At 48.1% G+C, this 21,794-nt stretch overlaps 10 protein-coding genes across 10 annotated transcripts; 3 read left to right on the forward strand and 7 right to left on the reverse strand.

Moving 5' to 3' along the window:
• Positions 1–998: 998 nt before the first annotated feature.
• Positions 999–3,836, reverse strand: DFJ58DRAFT_871788 (uncharacterized protein; the record flags this gene model as incomplete). The annotated part of the gene is made up of 18 exons (XM_041394328.1): positions 3,549–3,836; positions 3,368–3,422; positions 3,291–3,305; positions 3,198–3,224; positions 3,087–3,135; positions 2,714–3,034; positions 2,543–2,661; positions 2,478–2,492; positions 2,400–2,422; positions 2,328–2,351; positions 2,195–2,274; positions 2,113–2,146; positions 1,923–2,052; positions 1,669–1,870; positions 1,593–1,616; positions 1,474–1,543; positions 1,206–1,421; positions 999–1,151 (listed from the first exon to the last, which is right to left on the reverse strand). Exons 1-18 carry the CDS (start codon positions 3,708–3,710, stop codon positions 999–1,001), a joined length of 1,719 nt encoding a protein of 572 aa, XP_041246211.1. The 5' UTR covers positions 3,711–3,836.
• Positions 3,837–4,459: 623 nt separating this feature from the next.
• On the forward strand, positions 4,460–5,600 carry DFJ58DRAFT_871798 (uncharacterized protein; the record flags this gene model as incomplete). The annotated part of the gene is made up of 4 exons (XM_041394329.1): positions 4,460–4,483; positions 4,543–4,637; positions 4,794–4,867; positions 4,939–5,600. 4 exons carry the CDS (start codon positions 4,460–4,462, stop codon positions 5,214–5,216), a joined length of 471 nt encoding a protein of 156 aa, XP_041246212.1. The 3' UTR covers positions 5,217–5,600.
• On the reverse strand, positions 5,601–8,342 carry DFJ58DRAFT_247368 (uncharacterized protein). The gene is made up of 7 exons (XM_041379452.1): positions 7,536–8,342; positions 7,394–7,479; positions 7,233–7,346; positions 6,948–7,185; positions 6,445–6,898; positions 6,232–6,394; positions 5,601–6,176 (listed from the first exon to the last, which is right to left on the reverse strand). The coding sequence occupies exons 1-7, from the start codon at positions 8,065–8,067 to the stop codon at positions 5,718–5,720; spliced, it is 2,046 nt and encodes a 681-aa protein (XP_041246213.1). The 5' UTR covers positions 8,068–8,342; the 3' UTR covers positions 5,601–5,717.
• Positions 8,343–9,371: 1,029 nt separating this feature from the next.
• On the forward strand, positions 9,372–11,195 carry DFJ58DRAFT_247485 (uncharacterized protein). Its single transcript, XM_041379453.1, has 4 exons — positions 9,372–9,878; positions 9,978–10,082; positions 10,133–10,405; positions 10,456–11,195. The coding sequence occupies exons 1-4, from the start codon at positions 9,728–9,730 to the stop codon at positions 11,178–11,180; spliced, it is 1,254 nt and encodes a 417-aa protein (XP_041246214.1). The 5' UTR covers positions 9,372–9,727; the 3' UTR covers positions 11,181–11,195.
• A 976-nt stretch (positions 11,196–12,171) lies between these two features.
• On the reverse strand, positions 12,172–13,945 carry DFJ58DRAFT_777087 (mitochondrial NAD transporter). The gene is made up of 6 exons (XM_041389532.1): positions 13,761–13,945; positions 13,582–13,698; positions 13,203–13,516; positions 12,957–13,125; positions 12,611–12,908; positions 12,172–12,559 (listed from the first exon to the last, which is right to left on the reverse strand). Exons 1-6 carry the CDS (start codon positions 13,801–13,803, stop codon positions 12,520–12,522), a joined length of 981 nt encoding a protein of 326 aa, XP_041246215.1. The 5' UTR covers positions 13,804–13,945; the 3' UTR covers positions 12,172–12,519.
• Positions 13,946–14,215: 270 nt separating this feature from the next.
• Positions 14,216–14,755, forward strand: DFJ58DRAFT_777118 (DUF427-domain-containing protein). Its single transcript, XM_041389533.1, has 4 exons — positions 14,216–14,375; positions 14,432–14,452; positions 14,512–14,568; positions 14,621–14,755. The coding sequence occupies exons 1-4, from the start codon at positions 14,245–14,247 to the stop codon at positions 14,721–14,723; spliced, it is 312 nt and encodes a 103-aa protein (XP_041246216.1). The 5' UTR covers positions 14,216–14,244; the 3' UTR covers positions 14,724–14,755.
• Positions 14,756–14,884: 129 nt separating this feature from the next.
• Positions 14,885–16,209, reverse strand: DFJ58DRAFT_247659 (uncharacterized protein). Its single transcript, XM_041379454.1, has 5 exons — positions 16,185–16,209; positions 15,551–16,132; positions 15,405–15,502; positions 15,312–15,347; positions 14,885–15,257 (listed from the first exon to the last, which is right to left on the reverse strand). The coding sequence occupies exons 2-5, from the start codon at positions 15,924–15,926 to the stop codon at positions 15,015–15,017; spliced, it is 753 nt and encodes a 250-aa protein (XP_041246217.1). The 5' UTR covers positions 15,927–16,132; positions 16,185–16,209; the 3' UTR covers positions 14,885–15,014.
• Positions 16,210–17,494: 1,285 nt separating this feature from the next.
• On the reverse strand, positions 17,495–17,791 carry DFJ58DRAFT_777121 (uncharacterized protein). The gene has a single exon (XM_041389534.1). The coding sequence runs from the start codon at positions 17,727–17,729 to the stop codon at positions 17,571–17,573; it is 159 nt and encodes a 52-aa protein (XP_041246218.1). The 5' UTR covers positions 17,730–17,791; the 3' UTR covers positions 17,495–17,570.
• A 134-nt stretch (positions 17,792–17,925) lies between these two features.
• DFJ58DRAFT_681511 (OSCP, subunit 5 of the stator stalk of mitochondrial F1F0 ATP synthase) lies at positions 17,926–18,991 on the reverse strand. The gene is made up of 3 exons (XM_041383223.1): positions 18,315–18,991; positions 18,162–18,264; positions 17,926–18,112 (listed from the first exon to the last, which is right to left on the reverse strand). Exons 1-3 carry the CDS (start codon positions 18,933–18,935, stop codon positions 18,102–18,104), a joined length of 735 nt encoding a protein of 244 aa, XP_041246219.1. The 5' UTR covers positions 18,936–18,991; the 3' UTR covers positions 17,926–18,101.
• A 92-nt stretch (positions 18,992–19,083) lies between these two features.
• DFJ58DRAFT_247710 (putative pre-mRNA-splicing factor ATP-dependent RNA helicase DHX16) lies at positions 19,084–21,166 on the reverse strand. Its single transcript, XM_041379456.1, has 8 exons — positions 21,060–21,166; positions 20,874–21,007; positions 20,531–20,821; positions 20,092–20,469; positions 19,693–20,034; positions 19,485–19,636; positions 19,392–19,429; positions 19,084–19,338 (listed from the first exon to the last, which is right to left on the reverse strand). Exons 1-8 carry the CDS (start codon positions 21,109–21,111, stop codon positions 19,232–19,234), a joined length of 1,494 nt encoding a protein of 497 aa, XP_041246220.1. The 5' UTR covers positions 21,112–21,166; the 3' UTR covers positions 19,084–19,231.
• Between the last annotated feature and the right edge of the window lie 628 nt (positions 21,167–21,794).

Consider the following 21,794-nt stretch of genomic DNA (forward strand, 5'->3'; position numbering starts at 1 on the left):
ATGGCCGTATTTACAAGACCTAATCGTTATAGATAAAAATTTGTACCATAGGCTTGCAATCTAATAGAAAAATTTCAATGCTCTGATCATGATTGTTGTGTGTCGCAATGCCTGACAAATGAGCTTGAAAATGATGCTTGCAACAGCCATTTAAATGGGACGGGATCGGAGGTTTGAAAGATTAATTCCATTTAAATAAATCTACAATTGCATTCCAATTCCGTCACAATTCCGTTGCAATTTGGTTGCAATCACCCTGAAATCACGACTCTATCATAGCAACCTATTTAAAGACACTCGCTGCATTTGAAAGTTGAAATCGGTTGCAAGCCGTTGAAATACAAATAAGGAAGTTCTGACATACTACTCAAGGAGTCAAGGTCATCCACCGCGGCTGCACCAAGTTAAAGCGAGCCCTCGATTGTGAACTGCGTTCAAAGTACTCGGTTTCAACGGACAATTGTCGACTGTCGCTATCGATACAGAAAGACGTACGTATTACGAGGAAGGATTCGCCACTCAAACAGCTAAACTCAAACCTTGTCATTGTCAACCATAATGCAAATCAGAAGCGGAGTCCGGATTTGCTTCGCATCTGCAACTTCAAGGATAGAGTTGGGATAGGCGAAATTCTAGCTGACATGGAAGGACATGGACCGTCTGGGGGGGACGTCTTTCAGATTCTTCTTCGGATGTATAAGTATCGTGATCTAAGTTCCACGTGACCGGCGGCATTTCTTCTCCACCGAGTCGAAGCCTGAGGCCTGAAGCTTCGAAGGACTGATCACCTGCAAATTGACGGTCCAGCACAGGCTGACTAGTAGCATGAGTATTTTTCCACGCGGTCATTGATGGTAGAACCCTGGGATGTCTCTGAGTCTGGTGCGATTGATTAATTATATTGATGGAACAATTCATTGACAAAGGAGTGATAAACAATGGTACATGATTAGTACATTGGGTGTACATATGATGGACTCGCAAAGAGTACCACCATGTTACAGTTTCGCTCTGGGCTTCGTCCGCATCTCCCGAGCCTTGTCTCTTAGCACCCTCCTCAACAGTTTACCGCTCGGGTTCTTCGGGACAACGTCAATAAACTCAACACCCCCAGCGAGCTTTTTGTAGCCAACTTTATTATCAACAACGTGCTGTAAAGTTGTAATATAAGCACGACACGTTCCCTGGAGTTTTGAAGCTCCAACCTTCATAATCGACGCCTTAATCTCGTCCGCGGCCTGAGGGCTTTCTTCGACGCGTTTGGCGGCTTCAGGGCGGAGAACGACGAATGCTAGTGGTAGCTCGCCACTGTATTCATCTTGTATTCCAACCACGCACGTATCAGTCACGTCGGGGTGGTCCAGAATACACCCTTCGAGCTCGGCAGGTGCGACCTGGAATCCACGGACCTTCAACATTTCCTGTAGGGCTGTTCAGTCAGGTGAGACCAAGGCCTAAGGCCAATCATTCAACCTTTAAACGGTCAAGGACTACTATTTCTCCCCGGCGGTTCATCTTCACCTCATCACCGGTACGGAGCCATCTGAAGGCGGAACCTCAATCACCAGCCGATTGAACACCTACCTACTCACCCATTTACAAAAGTTTCCTTCGTTCTGAACACATTGCGGTAAATATGTGAGTGATACAAGGAAGATGGTCTCATACGCTTCAAGGTTGTTTGCATAACCAAGGGCGACTGCCTGCGTCTTTACAACGAGCTCGCCAGGTTCGTCAAAGTCTGCAAGAGTACCATCTGGTTTCTCTACGCGGCCGATAATACCAGGAAGGAGTTGGCCAGCACCACCACTTAAGTCACATCTCTTATCTACCGCCCAAGTGCTTATGACAGTGCACGATTCGGTAAGGCCTGTGGCCGCTGGGATGAAACCTGGACACCCACTCTCCAGAGATGGACTTACCGTAGCTTTGCCCTAGGTCAGCGTTTGGGAATATCTGAACGAGCTGCTCCATCACCTCACGAGACAGAGGCGCAGCACCCGAGGTGATATATCGGACGTGACTAAAATCGTAACTCCTGACGGCTGGATGCTAAGTGTCAAACGCAGATAGGTGAGAGACCCGATCATTCTAGAATTACGACTCGCTGACCTTGCACAATAGTACGATGTGTGGGGGGACCAACCTAAAGTCTTGTTCAGGTGAGGTCGAATCAAACCAGACGACGACGTACATAAGATGAGTAATACGGTGTCTGATTATGCTCTTCAAGAACTCTAGAAAGTTGTATTTCGCTGTTAAAACAACCGTCATCTGGATGAACGTCAGTCAGCGTGCAACTGCAGATTCGGGGTGTGTCGACGCACTCCGCAGAAAAAGGCATAATGAGACTACAAGATGTTCAGCAATGAAACAACTACAGCCAGATGAGCTCGTACATTGAAGACCAGTCCATAAATATCTGGAAACAATCGGTTTCACAACATAATGACGTTGCAAGAGTGGCAATGGCTTACGATATAAAGGAAGCACTGCGCAGTCAATCAAACCGAGTCCTTCGGATAAACAGCAATGCACGTACCGGCACAACATACGTCACCAGGTTTAAATCTTTGTCCGGCATAATCTTCCCCGACCTTGTGGTGCGTAGCAAGCTGAATGACATTTGCAATTCGGCGCGTAGTGGGGTATTGCAACGGCCTGATACATCGCATGTGCAAGTTACATCCACATGAATGTCCTCGCTAAGTACGCGCTCACCTTCGGGCGACCAGTCGTCCCGCTGGAAAAGTTCAGAAAGGCCACCTTGGTCTTCCCTTCACCAGGAGCAAGTTTCCGTTCTGTGAAATTTGGAACACTCGCAAGACCTTGCGAAATCAAAACTTGCACAGTCACCCTCTGCGTGGTAACACCCTCGACGTCAAAAAGAATGACGCGATCGGCGGGTACACCAGCGGCGTGTGCAGACGCCAAAGCCACATTGAGCGAGTCCGGGTGCGTGATGATGACGGCTGCTTTCACTGAATTGATTTGATATACGAGTTCGTCAACTGTGAATAGCGGGTTGGCACCGCTTGTGGGCGCGTTTCAGGATGTTTTGGGCAACTTAGAGAAAGTGAGCATACGACACCGCAGCACCAAGTCTGTGAGCCGCCCAAGCAGCCACAAGGTAATCTGCAGAATTCATATTGTCAACCCAGACAAAACACTGCATGTGACGAAGCCAGCTCACATACCAACATGATTTGGACTGTAGATCAACACTATCAAGCGTGTAGAATGGGGGGATCATCAATACTTGCAAGTCATTGAAACTATAGTGTCATTACCAACATGATCCTCCTCTGTGCGGAACCAGAGGAGTCAGCATGTGGCACTCAGTACCTTGAAAACGCAGAGAACGCACGGATGTTATAGCGGATACTCAACGCATTAGCCAGACCATATGTCCGAGCTCTGAGCTACGACGTACATGATCAGCCATTGTAACCATTGTGGGCCGGAATAGCAATTTATATCAATCCCACACCAACTTTTGCGCATTATCCCGCAGAGATGTGCTCAATTTCACTGGGAGGCACACTCACCTCCTCAAGCCCAATCTTTCTCCCACTCTGGTCATCAACAATCCATGCATCACTCTTACGAACAGGCTTTCTGACATGCTCCGCATCCAATATGAACTGCGCAAGCGTGAGGTCATCAGGTATATGAGGGAGGATTCCTGCAGGTGACACGACTTCAGCCATCTCTATCGTCTCTATCTAGTATCCACCAATCCAAAAGGGCAAGAACGCTGAGCAAAGGCAAGGACGATGAGCAAAGCAAGAAACGCTCTGTAGTAACGTAAATTCTCATGGTTTGTTTTCATACGTCAAATGTACTAAACTCCGAGATATTTCGTCCTTTTCCGTCGCTAATTACACCATCGCTCGCCGAAAACTCATTGAGGTGTGGCGAACCCTGGCGATTCGCGAACCTGCCCTGTGACATGTCGAATGCCATTCTAATATGAATTTCTCACTGAGTGTGTATGCATGTGAGTTGTTGTCAGGTGCTGATCAAATTAACACCTGCCTATTTGATCTAACATGCAGGAATCTACTATGTCGGGAACAAGCGAAACTGGTTGCAACGAATCGTTGTTTAAATGTCGTTGAAATGATAAGGAATACTGAGTTTCAATATGACCTTGTACCTTATCACCCCAGGCTTCTTCCCACCTCCACTTCGAGTTTGAGGGGCGAAATCAGGAAAATATGGTCATGTGAAGGAGCGCGCCGAGGCGCGCGGGAAAGGGATCCACGGTAAGTTTGTAGCTATTCTCTGACTACCAGTATTGACCATCTCAGGGGTCTTATTATCTTGCCCAAGAGATGCTCTTGGGTGCGGGCATTAAGTGAGTCATGTCGTCTCATGATGAAGTAACTCACTTGATCTCCAGCGGTTTACAAGCATGCGGCAGTCTATTCGATTCGGCTTACGTTCAAGAGTATCCATGGACATGGACACAGTGTGTAAGGTATGTGCTACTTCTCTGTATTAGTACTAATTGAGCTTTTCACTTGTGAATGGTTGTAGGATCCCTCGGTGAATTTCACCCAAGTGTTTACTGACGGGTCTCACGGCAAACTCGGACCTCGCTTCCTATACCTCTGCAAGACGCTGGGATCACTGTTCGTCCTTTACGCGACTCGGATTGTCTGCTCCATTTCTCGAAATTTTCGGTTGCATAGCCGTTGTGACACCCGAGACCAATTATTGAATACATTCGATGAACCAGATACGTTTTACGTCACTCATCAATTCACTTTTTCTCCTTGACTCCTCAGACTCATTCCTCGCATACAAGTCACCCATATCCGACTCTCCTTCGATCTCTGTTTTAGCACACTCGATGGCGGCGGTGCGCATGGCCTTTATTATTTTCTCTGTCCGTTTGAAGTTGCTGACATGTTTGTGGCATATCCTCTGAAGGCAAGCACTTCCATCCCCGCGTCTTCCTCGAAACAGTCAAGCAAATCTATGAGCATGTATTCCTCCGACCTCTGGTGAAACTTTGCCCTGCCCTCGAGCAGGAAGTGTTCGCGACGATGCTGCTGGATCGGACGATGACACTCGAATTAGGGACAATGCTATTCAAGTTGTACGAGGAGCTCGAGATTGACGGATCAACGCCGGATGCGCTGCTGACTGTGCACAACAGTGTCAGGCACCTTCGCGTCGAGTATCTCCAGGAGCACTGGGCCTCGTAGTATTTTTTTTTCTATCTTTCAATTCAAGCTCTCGCTCGTCTTTAGTCACTACTAATGGCTCAAATTTTATACTACATTATCTCCCCGCCCAATCGAACCTCGCCCTGGCTTTGCACAATTTTCCTTCCGCCCCCCCTTCCACACGTTAGCCAGTATTTTTTTCCTTACCTCCCCAATATCACGTGGCTCACGATTTTGTCGCAGATGGCCCCTCACGTGCACGACCAAAAATGGGTTTACCCTTCACAATTGTTCGGAATCGCATGACGTCGACGATGTTGCAACTTGCCGTCCTTGTTCTAACCAACTTATCCACGTGCCTCGCTTCGGGACAGATGACAAACTTAATGAATTGCTGTTGCTATGCAGCCAATGGAGCACGTTGGAACCCTCGATCCCATGCGTCTTGATAGGACTGCCAGAGGGACATGTTATGTACGACGATCCCAAGCATTTTTCATTTACATAAGTAATCTGTACGCAAAACATCAGGAGAGCATATTACAGCCGTGGTGTCAATGCCGCTTCAGTGTCCAAATCATAAACCCCCTGAATTTCCTCACGACCAGGCACAGTATGAGCCCACTTCATCCGCAGCTCTCCCCACCACCGAATCATATATTCTTTCTCTCTATCGCCGACGCGCAGCTTGATCTCCGCAAAGAGTGCGTCGATAAGTTCCTGCCTCTTCTCGTCCTGAGCTGCATCCATAAATGAACGGATGGGATCCAGCAAGCGAGGAAGCAATGCCAACGGCACCGATGGCACACACGAGATAAGAGTCAAGTGAAGCCGATGCTTACGCTCGTCGTCATGCTCGGATATAGACGCAACAGCAGCCAGAAGGCAGTCGATGCAAAACCACGCAAGAGACAAATCAGCAGCAGACGCCGCACTCCGAACGAGAGCAGCAAAAGCTAACCGGAGTTGCAGCGTGCTGAGCCTGCCCTGCACTGAATTCTGTGAACGACCAGCATGGTCAAAGATACTCGAGAATTAAGACGTAGCCACTTACGTCTATTAGACAGTTAGCATAAAACGGCACGATTTTCCTTGTGAAGCCGCCCCCCTGTTGTGACGTCGACTCCCTCGCCTTCTGCGCATGCGAAGCGAAGATAGCAAGGACGACACTATGCGCGGATTCGAACGTCTCGCGGTGACTAGCGTCAGACAGGTGCCTACCACGTGTTCAGGGTGAATCACTGTATATGTGGAGGATGAAACTTACGGAAGGCACGTAGGAAATACAAGCTCCTGAATAGTCATTTCGTTAAGCACAGGAATAAGTTGTTCGATTGCTGAAAGCGCAAAGGCCTTTTTCGCTTGATAGAAAGGGTGAGCCGTAAGTGACTCTAAGCCCGATTCGACGACACAAAGATGTCGAGCGTATTCGTTGCTCTCTGTTACATCACTTCCGAGAACATCGAGTGTAAGGTAAAACAGCCGCTTGAGCTCATCAAAAGCACCGTAACCTGCACCACCAAACTGCGCGATAACAAATGATAGGTGTGAGAGCGCTTGCAGAACAGTTACTGCAAGCGTGGAAGTCGATAGTAGAACAGCGGAAGTGGAGGGGATGTAGACCAGAGCAGAGAGACCTGCTTCTGTGATCATAATCACGCTGAAAAGGAGTGTTTTCAAAGTCGCCCATATGGCGGTCGTAACTTCCCTGGCGTCTGGTGCTAAGTATGGATGAGCGCTATACGGTTATTAATCCAACGAGGCTCTTACACAACAAGCTCTGGCCTGTAGCCCCACAAAGTGAGGTCACAAACCAGTCGGTTTCAACGTGGGCAGTGATAGAGTTAAGTTTCCGATATGCTTCCGAGATTAGGGGCAGTGCGACGTTTGGCCTATGATCTACAAAAAGCGACACGGTTCTAGCACACAACTTCGATATTGAACCAATGTAAGCCATCGAAATCGAATTTGATATGTTCTTGATGGATTTTGAAATTGGACTATCTAGCTGGATGAATGTTAGTTTAGGGAGGTATATATACGTATGCTACTGACAGGTATGTGAATTTTGAATTCTGCCTTAGAACATAACGAAGACTGGAGGGAAGATAGGAACCTTCCACTATCAAATGCATCCTCGATGGCACGCATAATTAGTCCTAGTAGATGCTGATAGCACATTAGTATAAGCGAACTGCTCATGTGAGCGGACTCACAGAAAGGGGGAGCGCAGTGAATTTCTGGGAGGGTACCAACAGAAGAGATTGAGAGCCTATGATGAGTGACAATGCAAGAGCATCGGCTATAGGAGCAGAGTTTACATTAACAGAATAGTTACCGATGCTTTGAGCAACGCACCTGATTCAGCGGCAGAATGAAATTCTTTTCTCCATGTATCAGACGTTGAGAACTGGTCAATAACGTCTGCAAAGGTCATTACCAGTTCATCTTCAGCTATACCCTTCACGCCTCGCTTCTTTGCTGGTAAATGCTGCAGGATATCCTCAAGGCCAAGAAGAAGTCCGCTACAGCAGGCTAATCGTATAATGGCGTGTCCACCTTCGAGACCTTGAAAGATAGCAAGGGACCAGACATTGAGCTGAGTATCTAAGCTCGGGGAAAATAATCCACTCGAATCCGCTTTCAGCACCTGCAGTTTCGAATGTACTGCATGTCGGAAGGATGTACTGAGAACTTCTAGTTTTGAACGCGAAAACGGAAGGAAGATAGGGCTGCTAACAATGGTGGCAGCGAGAGGCGTTGGAGAAGGATGAATATTCGCGAGGTAGTGGACGATGAGTGCCTGGATAGTCGACAATGGAGTCTCGGTGGTGTTTGACCTTGCCAAGCTGTTGAGTAGAAGGGTGTGACCCCGGTCTGGTGCTGCCATGTCACACGAAATAATAAATCTGTAGGTAAAGCTAGCAGGTGGCTGTCAGTGGATGTCGGCTCCGATGCTCGCGCTCTGGTGATTCTGAATGATCTGGTGCCTTCTCCTAGGACATGCTCGCCTCCGCGCACGTTAAGCCTTCGTCTTACGACAAAAATTATGCACGTCGGTCTCAAGGCCGCGTTCCCGTTTGACTGGCTGATCGCCTATCACAAGAACTAGTCTTGTTGTTCAGTTAAACTGTCTTAACAGTTCAGGTTCTCCGCAACGTTTTGAATCAGGATGGATATTATGTAATCTTCAAGTGTTTTATGGGAATGCCACTGGCCGATATCCTGCCTGGACCCACATTCATATTCACCAGATCCGGGTCAATCTAGCTAATATGCCAACGTAATTATCCCCTCTCCGTGCTTCTGGACTCAGAACCTTTTTATCGGTGCTAGCCAGACTTTTCCTAACGTTTCACTGATAATCGTCTCATGATCACGACCAAGCTTATCTATCCATTCTTCAATCAAAAGGTTGTGCCTCCGTGAACGCAAACGGTAAGTAGGGACCAGGTTACTGTTATTCTCGACTTCTTCTACGACATGTTTTGCGGAGTTACTGTTGAGGACAAGTTCTTCCGGTTTACCGAACCTCAAACCCAGTTTAGCCCGCATCGATTTTCCGATGGCCTGACGTCTGACAGCTTCGTGGATTGCACGACCCTGGATTGTTAGTAATCCGCACATCTTTGAACTCAGCGTGAAAATCTGTATTTTGCAGTACCACAAGATGAGCGTTTTCTCCGGTGGCATCGCCAGAATCAGATGGATCATGGCAGTGAGTGGTAACTTCGCCGTGTGTCAAATTAACCCATGTGAACCACAACTTCATACATCATGATGAGTCTGTAAGGCTGAGGAATTTCGTGCCGTGTTATACTTTTAGCAGCCAATTGTGGCCATCTGTGAGTCGCATGATTTTCGTTGCAAGCTACCGCTCTCTGAGCTGTGCTGGCTGGTCCCCAGGAGACTGCGGGATACCCATTTATTCCTATCATGTGATGGTTATAATGCCCGACGCTCATATGCTCACCTGACATATATCAACGCGCGCTTAACATATCCTGTTGCCTACGACAAGTTTTCAAATTTTCCGCATAAATGAATTGATGATATCTTGATGAATCAAGTAGCAGATAGGGCAGTGTAATAAATGGCAGCTACACCGAGGGAATCAGATTTTATGAATAAAGCGAGGCAGATTTCCCAAAACGCGCGGGCAAATAGAGCCGCGCGCGAACAAAGGGAAGGGGGTAATTATGTAAGCGGGGGTATTCAGGGTCTTTGAGAACTCAGACACTCACCTTTTGCAACCTAGTACTCGCTCTGTTCACTCCCTGCTCAACGTCCCCTGCGCCATTTCCGTTGCTGCTGTCGTCGCCGAACTAGTCGCCGTCGCTGCGCTTGACGTTGACAAGGACGTCGACTCCCGCTTCCTTGTTCATTGGTCTATTCCGCCCAAGATTCAAGGCCGTAAAGCAACCAATAACATATCCCACCTCCTTCCAGCCATACCAGTACTTACTTCCTGCCCCTTCTTGAAGAAACGGGCGAACCGTTTTTCATTCAACATCGGCTACTATATCTTCTCTTGATAACGAATTCCTGCAATGTCTCCCAACCCATCCCAGAATTCACCTTGGCCAGCTCAGACAGCTCCACCATCGTCATCGAAGCGAAGGAGCCCTGACATGGGATCTTATTGGCCCTCATCACTGGGAAGGAGACAAGGAACTATTATCTCGAATGAGAGTGCGCTCGGTGCGTGTACAATATAGTTATGCGAGGTTCCGGACGCGAGCAGTCGCGTCTCCCTCATTACTCGTATCCTGCGCTAACGTCTTGTGTTTGTTACGCCAGCGCAAGCCGAGACCAACTGTGAAATATACGCTGATAATAGTCAGGTGACTTGCTACCCAGGTACAGGTGATCTTGTGATTCAACACCAGTGGGCACCCGTTGTCTGTGAGTATCTCCATGTTTCATTTTCTCTGTTGAAATTGACGCGATAACAGGGAATAGTAGACTGCCGCAACTTTCGCAGTTCAACGTCGCCTACCTATACTTGTTTGATGCCGATGCGAACACTCCCATTCTCAATTTCACACGAACAAATCCAACTGCTAGTGCCGGTGAATTGAATACACCTGTGAATGATACGTGGTTCGGAACCAAAGGCAATTCATGGACGCCAGGGCAGAACTTCTCATACCCATTTTATTGGGTAGTGACCAATACGGATACTCTGGATGGCTCTGAAACTACAAATCCAACGTTCATGGCTATTCGTACGTTTATGTCGCGCAGCCTATATGCCCCAACTAACATGCTCGTGAAGAAACTACATATGCAGATGCTGTTGTTTCGTCTATGCAATCCTCGTCATCTGCCGCCGCCGCCTCGTCATCTGCTGCTGCCGCCTCATCATCTGCCGCTGCTGCCTCATCGTCTAGCTTACATGCATCTGGGACATCGTCGACTCCATCGGGAAATGTTCAGACAGCTAACTCAAATACACCTTTTCCTCATTGGGCAATAGCAGTCATCGTGGTACTCGGATTTCTCGCTATCGCAGCTGGTGGTGTCTTGATTTGGTTAATCGTGCGCCGTCTACGAAGACGTGGACAACTCTCGAATCGAGGGTCCATAGGTTCCTCGTCTCCGATGATGGCCAATGCCCAGAACTCCAACTCTCCTCAGCTACCGTTGCTGGGGGCTGGGTTGGTGGGTGCGACGGCTGGCCGGACATCATCAGAACATCATCGGCCTGCATCGATCATATCTCCGGATGGTGCATCTGATATCTCACGGGCCCACTCTGCAGGCGACACCGGTCCATTTTCAGGAGCTGATGCAGCCATCATGGCGGATGCATTTAGGAAAGCATTGCGCAAACCTGATTTTGCAGGGCCCCCTGTCGAGGAGGCCGAGGACCACAGGGATGATGCGATCATGAGTCGTGAATTGGCAGAAGAAGGACGGGACCTACGGAGTGTCAGTTCATCACGGGGAGTTAAAGTGGAAACTCTGGGTGGGACTGGTGATACAGTGCAGGATCACTAGGATTTCTTGTACGCTTTACTTTATTTTATTCTACTTCGACTTCTCAACGTTGGTTGTATATTTTCTCGGATACCTTTCGTAGTCCTCACGTTGTCCCACCTTCGTCGCCGTGTAGTTCGCACCTCTACTTGCCCTTCTAACCCGCATAACTCCACTTCTCTTGTCTCCGCTTTTCCACCCCACCCTGCACCTTTTTCCTGCATTGCAAGGCTGGCTTTTTACCATACATCCGCTATCATCGTGATTCTCGGTAATTTCTGGTAGTTGCACTAGACTTTTCGTTCGGACTCCTACCCCTACCTGCTCCTACTTGCCCTGTATTTCCCCACGGACGCCGTCCTACCACTCCTTACACCCACACATTGCACCCAGAGTTGTGGTTGCACATACCTGTCGGATCACGCCTTCCCACCCCTGCCCGTATGCCGCCCACGAATCACATGCCCTCTCATCTTCAAACTGCTTACGCTCTTTCCAATAATCAAATTTCGGCATGCATGTGGATCATGCCAGCTGGGACGGACGCTCCCCTTACCTAGGAGGACGGACGCGTACTTGGGTTTCTCACTCCTCGAACGCTTTTTCATACATCTTTACAGTCTTTGTTTCCCTTTTTTTTTTTTGCTCGTGCCAAAACCTTGTTGACCATATATGCCATCTGGGTTACTATATGACTAGGCAGATTCTCCTTTAATAATGATGATGATGAAACGATCGCAAACATCGCGTACATAGGCTGACCGACTTGGATCTTGTATGGACGTTTCCTTGATTACTGGATCGGGATATGGTTTTAATTTCTTTGGTAGTGATGTTACAAGTTCTTTTTTTCGGGAAATACCCGGTCCAGGTTGACAACGAGGTGTTCGGTGGTGTTTAAATGTTTACTTCGCTGTCCTCTTCACAACACACACGCCGGGCAAAGGGTGCATCTGAAATAGAACGTCGGGACCCGCTTACAGCTAGATAGACCAGATTTAATTTTTTTTCGGGAGGGGGCGCATCAATCCATTTAATTATAAAACTTGAACCTAATTGAACGCAGGCAAAGTATAACATTAGCATCTTCAAATTGGAGGACGCCAATTGGGCTATGTAGTGCCAGCCAATTATGATGTCAATTATAGCACAGGTATTACTGCAGAGGAACACAGCAAAGGAGGGCGAATGACACGCCATGTAAAAAAGAATGTGCCAATAATGATATAAATATCATACACTGGCTTATAAATCTATACATGAAAGGTTTTTCTAAATGCAGTGTTGAACTCATCGTATTCACCTTTCCTCTTAGGTTGAGAATGTCAATATACATTTGCGCAATGGGTAGAATTATAACTCATTGTTGAGCAGTGAGGTGACGCATAAGCAGTTCATATCTGGCAATTATGTCAACGGAGAATGAGATTGAGCTACGGTCTTTAACACACGTTAAAAGTGTCACGGCGCTGTTTGGCACCGTTCGGAATAGGTTGATTGAAAGACCTTTGTAGAGACCCGTCCAGCCCTCTTTCTGAATGATCTTGCGCGTTATGTAAATGATTCCGCGGCGGGCATGTGTTTTGACCATGCCGTCCGAGGATGCATCCTCAGCTATTGGTAATCGGAGCGTCTGCAGCCGTGTGCGTACAACCTCGTGTGGATACGTCGCAATGGATGCCGCCATCTTCGCTATTCCAGAACATACCAATATCGTGTCGTTCCGTAGCGGCCCATCGGAGTCACCCTCTACGTTTATTTCAAAATTGTGATGCAGAATAGGTAACTGCTACTCACGGGCCCACATCTTGAGCTGTTCGTATAGGGGAAACTGGACAGCTACATGAAATATTCCTAAGAGGCTGGGTAGGAGCCCGCGGTAAAACGCTCGGATGCCCTCTGTGCGGTATATTGCCAAGGCTGCATCGAAAGTATGTCGATATCTGACTTCTCGTCTTGATTGTGTCTATCGCATGCATTAGCCAGGGATGGCAAGTTCATGAACTGGGTTGCAGGTAATTGATATTGAAATAAGACTCATACCATGAAACGGGTTTTGATGACCCACAGTGGGTTGGTACAGGATGTGCTCGCCGCACCGGCAATCATCGCAGAAAGGATGTGGAGGGTCCATGGGTGGTCGCGCATGGCGGGCTGGTAGCCCTTAGGTTGTGCAGCAGGGTATATTCGGTCATGATTCTGCACTTGGCCCAGCGGAGGTTCTCCGAAGCGCGTCTTAATTCCGTCATACACCGCAAAGTAGATGGCCATTGTTGGAAGGTACCCCAAGATTGTAGGACCAAGACCACGGTACATGCCCCGTATTCCATCATGTTTGAGGGTTGTTTTAACGATATCTGTGGGGTAGTACCAGGGATGATAAGGGATATGAGAACGGAGATGGAGGGGCCGGAGAACATACCAAGAACTCCTTGATAACCCTGCTGCCCTTGGACTGTTCGCTGAGCTTGTAACTTGGTCTTGATGACGTCGAGCGGACAGGTCGCAATGCTGGCAACCAGACCACCTCCAGCACCAGCTGTACGTGGAGAGCCGGATATTGTTCAGAAAATGGAGTCGTATACAGTAGTAATAGCGCACCGATCATGCTGTTTGCGGTCCATTTTGCTTTTCGCGTCTGCATATCTCTTCCCCGCTAAGGGGGTCGCTCGAACGCTATGGCTTATGCTGGCGTTATCCTAAATATATATGTACCGAAGGCAGCTGGAATCTGACCAACCCAATATTTATCGTCCCAACTATGAGCTGACACCTGCGCACCCGGATTTTGCCGAGCCATCTTGTCTAAACGACACCGAATTCCGAATCTTGCTACTAGCTACATAAGTTAGTACGACAACCCCTTACAAGCTAGGCAAGCACAACTAAGCAGTGCCACTAGTCCGGATCTCACATACTGATAAGTACAAGGCTCAAACCACCTGACATGTGAGTGTGCCTGCGCCAAAATTGACATGGCGAGGGTATATCATGATCATGATAACGTCGACACCTCCTAGAGGCCCAACACTATCTAACACTACTTAATTATATAGCGCCCATAAACGTCGAGGAACTTTACATCATGGTCAAAGTGACTTGCAAAGACGAAACACTTGCCGACTCGGAGAACTCCAGCCCCGTCGTGGTGGAGGGCAACTATTACTTCCCCCCTGAGTCCGTCAATAAATCATTCCTCATTCCCTCAGACACAACGTAAGGCCTTTTGTTGTTGATGTAATGCCAATGTGCACTGAACTTTGAGCGCTCAGCACTGAGTGTCCTTGGAAAGGGTGAGCGCCCTGGGTCCGTTGCTCAGTGCTGAACCTTTTTAACGGGATTTCCCCTGAAGGACAGCGTCGTACTATTCTGCACAGATTCATGGTGAGACTGTGAAAGATATCGCATGGTAAGGGACTGTATCTGCCAGGCCGGGCTGGTATACTGAGTTATCATCCAAGGTACTATGCGAATCCAAAACCCAAAGCATCACATATCAAAGATCATGTCGCGTTCTACAAGGCAAGGTTATCTTCATGGGGCTCTTCCCCTCTAACATCATGATTTTGCTGCAGAACAAAGTTACTATCGAGTGAAAGGGAAGGAAATCATTTCAGCAGTGTATTATTCAAAGTGCCGCACATTCGTATCCATGTAATTTTACAGAATCGAAGAATTGAAAGTCTACCCCTTGAAGAGTATCAAAACCTATAGGTGTGCCAGCTGTGTCATCGAGATGGGACTTTAGCATCAAAATGAAGCTACATAGTGTATGTTTCTGTGTTATCGTAAGCATCAATATCGTGATTCAATCCAGCACATGATTCAGGTTCGTGAAGGTCCCTGAAGGACTCTTCAGTACCATTCACCTGAATCTTCGGAATCGTCGTCGTCATAATTTTCTTCGTCAGAATCGACCTCCATCCTTTCCTCGCGTTGACGCTGTAGTCGCTTCTGACGTTCCGCTTCCTCCTCTGGTGTATAGATGGCCAGTTCGGTCCTTCGAGCGCAAGACATAAGCTTGCCCTCGCAATAGAGCTGGAAGTTCTCCCGTACGAAAATGCGGTCAGAGACCGTCTTGTCGTTGGCGTCTTCTTCCTATGTTTCTGTCAGGCTGGTCCAAGATCTTGTATGATCAAGAGGAAAACTTACCCCGTAGACAAAGTCTGGAGCGTGTTCGATAGGAGGCTGTTACGCGATGGAATTAATGAGAACGATGAGCAAAGGCGACATTGAGCCACGTACCGCCCCCTGGGCTTGTTTGATGATGGGAACATTAATTGGTGTCCTACTATCGAAGAACAATTCCTTTGGATCGCATGAGATATGCACAGTCCAAGAGTCTGCTTCGAGATCAGCAGATTTTGATGCAATCCTAAAAACGATCCTACCTCCAAGGTCATACTCGTAGATAATGCCAATATCACCGTTTGGAGACTCCCCGAGTGATGCATTATTCATACAATCCCTGGTCCATATTTCACCCAACTTCAGATGGGAGTCCTTGATCGCCTTCGCGTAGTACTCGCCAAAACCTTCGGGGCGCACGCCATATGGATCGACATGATATATAGGTTTATCGTCCCTTTCAAACTTCCACGATATCCTGTCCCCGAAATCCTCCTCCTCACCTCCCAAAAACTCCCCTAACATTGGCTTGCGACCCCATCTCTTCATCATGCCAGCCATCTCGCCGTTCGAGTCATGCATGATGACATACGAAACGACCTCTGCGCGGTGCAAGTGCGAGTTGCTCCAGCCGAACATGTACTGGATGAGTGTGTGTAGATTGGCGAAGGTGAATGTGGCTGGGAGTTGAACGATGCGATATACATTTTTGAAGTTCAAGAGTTGGAATCGTAGCTGGATGTAGGAAGTGGTCGCTGCTGGGAGTGTGGTATATGGATGGGCGAGAGGATTTGGGACGTCTCATCTTTTCTGAGTTCTTGACTACTTGAGGGATGGGCTCGTCACTGGCTCACGATCAGTGAGTTCTTCGAGGCAAACAAGAGTCGGAAGACTCACGAAACATCCATCGTATTTTCGCAACTTTCTGTAGTTGTTTCCGCTCTTGGCGTTGGCGTTGTTCCGGTATTTCTAGTTTTCTTTGGAGGTGGAGCCGCCTGCAGAACAGTGAGTGGTAAATGAAACTACCCAATAGCCAAGGCAAGATTGAGCACATCTACACTATCCACAGAACTGCCAACTTCAACTCTGCTCATAGCCTTTATTACCACCAGAAGGGAACATGGTGGAAGAGAGTACGCACGAGGGCCCAGCATTGACAGTGCTTGTGGTGGCGTTTTTGTCTTCACATTGCATTTCAATTTATCTGAATGGAGTTTCTGGTATTACAGTGGGAGCCTACCAGTCTGCTTCGAACGAGCTGGAGCCTTTCGAGCATTCCGTTTTCGCTGATGAAGGGAGGGCTGCGTCAAGGATATATACTAAAGTTTGCAAGCGAACAACACTTGCTTTGGGTGGCATATTCAAGCGAGTGTACCAGACTGGAGAACAATGGAAGAGAGCTCAGAGCACGTATAATTGTTCGTTAAAAAGGCGTATGGTAACGAGAATGTTGCCAGAAGACTTGTGGCGAGAGACTAGAGAGGGGTTTGTCCTTTAAATAAATTATAGCCAAGTCACGAGACCGCGTGTGACACCCAGCTAAGTACTGTGCTATGGTATATGCTTGTAGGTAACAAAGATGTGATAGAATATGCAAGACATAAGTGATGGTACACGCTATATGATGTACTGTAGTAAGTCTGTAACTGGGAGTCGGCAGGGGCGGGTGTTCTACAGCGCTAGGCGCATAGCCTACACCAACTCTTCGAAGCCCTTCCGGGTCCCACCATCCTCATCACAGACCCTTATAAGGTTCTTCATGCTGCTTGTCACCGCATTAATCAGAGCGTATGCGTCTTGGTTTTGGCTCATCTGCATTGCTGAGTAAATAGGATATCGGCTTGCGAGCTCATATTTGAGCTATATCCAGAAAGCGAACAACTTGAGCGAATCTTTGCATGCTTCCCAGTTGAATTTCTACGTTGACGAAGCGGTCATATATCAGAAAGATAACTGATCGAGAAGGACATATGCCCCTCGTTATTGAAATCTTTGTTGGACATCGACACTACCGTGACGAGGTTGACGTGCTCGAGTAACTGATCTGCATGTAACCGGACCTAGATATCTTGTGATTTCTCTGTTCCCCGAGTGAACTCGAGTCGGAATGTGATTCACTTGAGGGGTCTCAATAATAAAATTTTCTAATGATGTACTACCCACCACAGTTGCCTCTGTGTTTGCTTCCCCATCAGTCTCGGGGCTGAGTTCCGCAGCAACGGTCATGAATCTAAGTATACATTATAGGTCTTATAAATCAGATGTGCAGCTCAAAATCAGGACTTACTGTGCAGCATGTGTACCAGCCAGAACTCTCATGGCGTCCAAGTCTGTCTGAAGCTGTTCAAAGAGGTCTGCTGTCTGCCCGACAGCGCGTGACATATTCTTCAGACTAGCTGCGAGTTGGCTATATAGCCTGTCTTTTGCCTGTGTGGCATTCATGGACGCAAGCGATATCTGACTCTCTAGATGGTGGTGGTCGAAAGCAAACCCAGAAGGGTTCACGTGACACGGTGAAACGCTCGAACAGAGTATCACGCAAGTATGTTAGTATGTGCAGCTCCTTGTAAGTTTAGACATTTTTCTTCTAAAGTTTGAACGTTAGAAAGAAACTGAGAAACTAACAGTTGCCAGTATTGAAACGTTGAAGCACTCTGATAGTAATTGAAAGCCACCAACGCAACTAGAGCAATTTCCAAAGCGCCATTGCATTGGCTGAGTAAGAACAAAAGTACTCGACTAATGAGCCTCCCTCTCCTTCGTGAGGTTGGGGAATCCCGGCCACTGGCAATCTCCTCTATGACATGCGTGTATCTATACGGATTCTGTGCAAGGGATCAGCCATCAAACTATGCAGAAACAAGGGAAACTCACGCTGTAGAACATTGTTAAGCTTGTTGACACGCGACGAAACACTGAGGTCAATGCTCTTATCGCCGAAGTCCACCACAATACCGCCAAGAACTGAAGGGTTGACCTAAAATTCGTTAGAAACAACTTGACGGGGTTATGACAAACCTGAAATACCTTGTTCGAAATTTTCAGCGACTTTGCCTGCTGAGCTGTCTGAGACTGCTTGAGGATAGTCTCCAACCGGGAGGACAAATCCCTGGGTAGAGGAGTAGCAGACGTGACAACTACTTCCAGTTCTCCCTTGTACTTTGCAACCAACTCGTTAAACCCCTCGATAACACCTTGCGTCTCTCCAAGTCTACCATTCTCCGACAGGACACCGAATAAGTTTTTGGTTATGTCGGAGACAGGCTCCTTCTTGGAGCCTTCTGCACGAGAATATATGACAGCGAGGCCAGTAGAGCGATCCTTAGCAGATAGCGTTGGGTTGCTGATGAAAGCTTTGAGGTCGGGCACCTCCTTGATGACATTAGAGATGGCGGTCAATTCCGACTGGACCTTGGTGAGTGTTTGCGGTGATTTCGAAAGAGCAGCCGAATAAACGGCTTTGGAGTACTTTTGAGCAATGGTAGAAGCTGCTCGCCGTCCCAGACCCAGGGAGGCGGTTGCTGAACGGAATGAGGAGCACAACATGGTAGGCGTTGGTGATGTGTGGTCTCCGAGGTTGTAAGTATCGGGAAAGTGCGGGCTTTGAAATGAAAAGCTCAACCCGGCGTCTCCGCGATCAAACGGCATGTTCAAGTTCAGAGGAAATACTGAAGGTGTCGAGCTCGAGAACACTTTCAATTAGCCTAAATTATTCTTATTCTAACTCATACTCGTAAGTTCAAGAGAAATTGGTTGAGAGTCAGTGGTATGGTGGGAATGCACGAAGTTGATAACGTGTGCAGGCCACAAGCTTATCCTGGGCAATACACCCACAACTCCAATGCAAAATCACAAATAATGCACTACTATCCGGAACATATGAATCATGATACGAGGGAATACCAAATGCAGTCCAGCATGGGTCACTACCCAAAGGGCGCACGTCATGAAGCTGCTGCCCCCGACGAACCAACCGCTTTCGCATTGGGCAACTTCTTATCACCAGTAGTCAGCTGCTCCAGGTCTGCAGCCTTGAAGTAATGAGGAGCGACTAAAAGATGTTATTAACATTGCGGGGGAGACAACTTGAATGATAGTACTTGCCTTCCATTAGCCATGACGGCTTAATTTCCATGATTTGTCTGATGGGAAGCAAAGCGGATTAGACACGTGTGGTTTGTTGGAAAAAGGACTTGCCTCATGTATGATTTTGAGGTCATGACGAGCTCATAATATAGCAAGGTTTTGACGGGCGGTTGATGTTGGAAAAGGCTTGATGAGGGGTGGATATATACAGTGTGATGCGTCTTCAGCGTCCGGTAAGAGTCGCCACTCTTCTGGAGTTGGGCCTGAGAATGTTGCATGAGCATACATGCACGCATCGAGTACGAATTGTTCGGCTTACAGTATTGTAAAAGTACCCCGATGTGATAGCTTTCTGCACAGCGCTGATATCGTTTGCGTTGGGATTACTCTGAATAACGACTTCAACACGCTCGCAAAGCCCAGCAAGTTGATCCCGAATATCCCGCGCCCGACTGAGACTCTTGAACTGCAAGAATTGCTCGTAGCAGAACTGTTGCGAATAATTCGTATCGGCCCACTGCTCCCAGACGTTGAGCAACGTGAAGTGATCTCCTCCTGCGCGAACGAAGTTTTGACGTGCTTGGTCTGCGTGCATCTTTTTGTCTTTGGGACGATAGAACAGCGACGAAGACTCGGAGAGCATTGATATAATGGTCAGCACCTGGTGACAGGATAGCGTCAGCATCGACACGTTATGTCAAGACATGAAAGCCCGTACCTCGTCAGTACACGAGTACTTCTCGCTGGAAATGATGGCTTTGGACAACATGGGATCAACAGGGAACTCTGCCATTCGTCGACCCAGTTTGGTCAGTTCTCCACGGTCGTTCAATGCCCCAAGAGCATAGAGCAGCTCTAGTGCCCTGATAAGCGTCTCTCCCGGAGGTGGGTCCATAAACTCAAAGTCCATAAAGTTGTTAATGCCGAGTGATTTCAGCATCAGGACAGTCATCCCAAGGTTCGTCCGCTGGATTTCAGGCACGGTATTCTCCTCGAGCTCGTTTGAAAACGCCCATTTCGTGTATAGCCGGAAAGCTTTGCCAGGCCCCACACGACCTGCACGGCCTGCTCTTTGGTTGGCTGACGCACGAGAACACTGTCGAACGCATAGTGAAATGAGTTGTAAGCGCAAAGGATAATGCAGCGTCATTACTTACCGGAACCACGATCAAGGAAGACATGCCAGTACGAGGATTATACGAATTTTGCTTGACAAACCCGGGGTCGATGACAAAAACCACACCTTCGATAGTGATTGACGTCTCTGCGATGTTTGTAGCGAGTACGACCTTCCTTGCGCCCTCCGGCGTCGGTTCAAAGATCTTGGCTTGCATATCGCTGGGCAAGTTGGCGTAGATTGGACAAACGAGTAACTCGGCGATCTTATTCCCGAGCGCTCGAGCGGTTTCCTGCAGGTTTTCTTGGGCTGCTTCGATTTCGTCTTGGCCCTGCAGAAGAGTGAGTATATGGACGATACAGCAATGAGGATCTGTCACGTACCGTAAAGAACACAAGGATGTCGCCTTTGGGTTGTGTTGTATGGATCTGGAAGACGGTGGTGATGGCTGCGTGCAGGTAATTGGCCTCTGGCTGTGGTGTATAGTGAATGTCGACCGGGTATCGACGCCCAGGAACTGTGGAAAACATTGGCATCACATTTGTCATCTGCAAACCGTAGCTACTCACCATAAAACACTGGCGCGTTGTCAAAGTACTCGCTGAACTTCTCAGCATCCATGGTCGCGCTTGAAATCAACAACCTCAGTTCAGGCCTGAATCTCGCGATATCCTAACAAACGAAGCCTCAGAACCTAAAGCAAACCGTGAGAAGTAGCACCACACACCTTGACGAGAGCAAAAAGAATGTCCGTACTCAGAGTCCGCTCGTGTGCCTCGTCAATAATCAGCGCTGCATATCCGGCTAAATCTGGTTCAGTCAGGAACTCTCGAAGGAGCATTCCGTCCGTCATGTACTTGAGCACTGTCTTGTCGCTCGTGCAGTCTTCGAATCGGATAGAATAGCCTACTTCGTACCCAACTTTGGTACCCATCTCCTCAGCAACGCGCGCCGCTACGGACATGGCAGCCACGCGACGAGGTTGCGTGCAACCCACTTTTTGTCCATTGGCTGTGTACCCGGCTTCGTGCAGGTACTGCGGAAGTTGAGTTGTCTTGCCTGAGCCGGTCTCAGCGACGACAATAAGCACCTGGTGCTCTTTGATGGCCTCCAGCAGTTGCTCTCGGTACGTGTATATTGGCAGGGATTTGCGAGTGTCATCAATGCTTTGCGCTGGATTGAGGCCGTCAGACAACATTAACCAGAGAGGAGACTAAGATACTGACCTCGTTTTTCAGCCTCCTGAATTTGTTGGTGCAAGAGTTTGTCCTTGGCACTCATCATTCCCTCCCCCTTGAGCGTCT

This window comes from Suillus subalutaceus (assembly GCF_016647625.1).
Source record: "Suillus subalutaceus strain FC151 chromosome Unknown DFJ58scaffold_28, whole genome shotgun sequence".
Classification (NCBI taxonomy): Eukaryota; Fungi; Basidiomycota; class Agaricomycetes; order Boletales; family Suillaceae; genus Suillus; species Suillus subalutaceus.

Excerpts from the sequence above, each read along its gene's own strand:
- DFJ58DRAFT_247368 (XM_041379452.1), bottom strand. The coding sequence starts at position 8,067 with ATGGCAGCACCAGACCGGGGTCACACCCTTCTACTCAACAGCTTGGCA. Across the intron at positions 6,395-6,444 it reads GTATTTCCTACGTGCCTTCC|GCACCTGTCTGACGCTAGTC; the intron begins GTAAGTTTCATC and ends AACACGTGGTAG. Across the intron at positions 6,177-6,231 it reads ATGCTAACTGTCTAATAGAC|AATTCAGTGCAGGGCAGGCT; the intron begins GTAAGTGGCTAC and ends GGTCGTTCACAG.
- DFJ58DRAFT_247485 (XM_041379453.1), top strand. The coding sequence starts at position 9,728 with ATGTCTCCCAACCCATCCCAGAATTCACCTTGGCCAGCTCAGACAGCT. Across the intron at positions 10,083-10,132 it reads CCAGTGGGCACCCGTTGTCT|GGAATAGTAGACTGCCGCAA; the intron begins GTGAGTATCTCC and ends ACGCGATAACAG. Across the intron at positions 10,406-10,455 it reads TCCAACGTTCATGGCTATTC|AAACTACATATGCAGATGCT; the intron begins GTACGTTTATGT and ends ATGCTCGTGAAG.
- DFJ58DRAFT_777087 (XM_041389532.1), bottom strand. The coding sequence starts at position 13,803 with ATGCAGACGCGAAAAGCAAAATGGACCGCAAACAGCATGATCG. Across the intron at positions 13,699-13,760 it reads GACCGCAAACAGCATGATCG|CTGGTGCTGGAGGTGGTCTG; the intron begins GTGCGCTATTAC and ends CTCCACGTACAG. Across the intron at positions 12,909-12,956 it reads ACAGCTCAAGATGTGGGCCC|AGGGTGACTCCGATGGGCCG; the intron begins GTGAGTAGCAGT and ends AAATAAACGTAG.
- DFJ58DRAFT_777118 (XM_041389533.1), top strand. The coding sequence starts at position 14,245 with ATGGTCAAAGTGACTTGCAAAGACGAAACACTTGCCGACTCGGAGAAC. Across the intron at positions 14,376-14,431 it reads CTCATTCCCTCAGACACAAC|CACTGAGTGTCCTTGGAAAG; the intron begins GTAAGGCCTTTT and ends TTGAGCGCTCAG. Across the intron at positions 14,453-14,511 it reads ACTGAGTGTCCTTGGAAAGG|GACAGCGTCGTACTATTCTG; the intron begins GTGAGCGCCCTG and ends TTTCCCCTGAAG.
- DFJ58DRAFT_247659 (XM_041379454.1), bottom strand. The coding sequence starts at position 15,926 with ATGTTCGGCTGGAGCAACTCGCACTTGCACCGCGCAGAGGTCGTTTCG. Across the intron at positions 15,348-15,404 it reads TCAAACAAGCCCAGGGGGCG|CCTCCTATCGAACACGCTCC; the intron begins GTACGTGGCTCA and ends ATCGCGTAACAG. Across the intron at positions 15,258-15,311 it reads CTCCAGACTTTGTCTACGGG|GAAGAAGACGCCAACGACAA; the intron begins GTAAGTTTTCCT and ends ACAGAAACATAG.
- DFJ58DRAFT_777121 (XM_041389534.1), bottom strand. The coding sequence starts at position 17,729 with ATGAATGCCACACAGGCAAAAGACAGGCTATATAGCCAACTCGCAGCT.
- DFJ58DRAFT_681511 (XM_041383223.1), bottom strand. The coding sequence starts at position 18,935 with ATGCCGTTTGATCGCGGAGACGCCGGGTTGAGCTTTTCATTTCAAAGC. Across the intron at positions 18,265-18,314 it reads CGCTGAAAATTTCGAACAAG|GTCAACCCTTCAGTTCTTGG; the intron begins GTATTTCAGGTT and ends AACGAATTTTAG.
- DFJ58DRAFT_247710 (XM_041379456.1), bottom strand. The coding sequence starts at position 21,111 with ATGGATGCTGAGAAGTTCAGCGAGTACTTTGACAACGCGCCAGTGTTT. Across the intron at positions 20,470-20,530 it reads CTTCCTTGATCGTGGTTCCG|TGTTCTCGTGCGTCAGCCAA; the intron begins GTAAGTAATGAC and ends TGCGTTCGACAG. Across the intron at positions 19,637-19,692 it reads CGGGGTACTTTTACAATACT|GCCCAACTCCAGAAGAGTGG; the intron begins GTAAGCCGAACA and ends CAACATTCTCAG.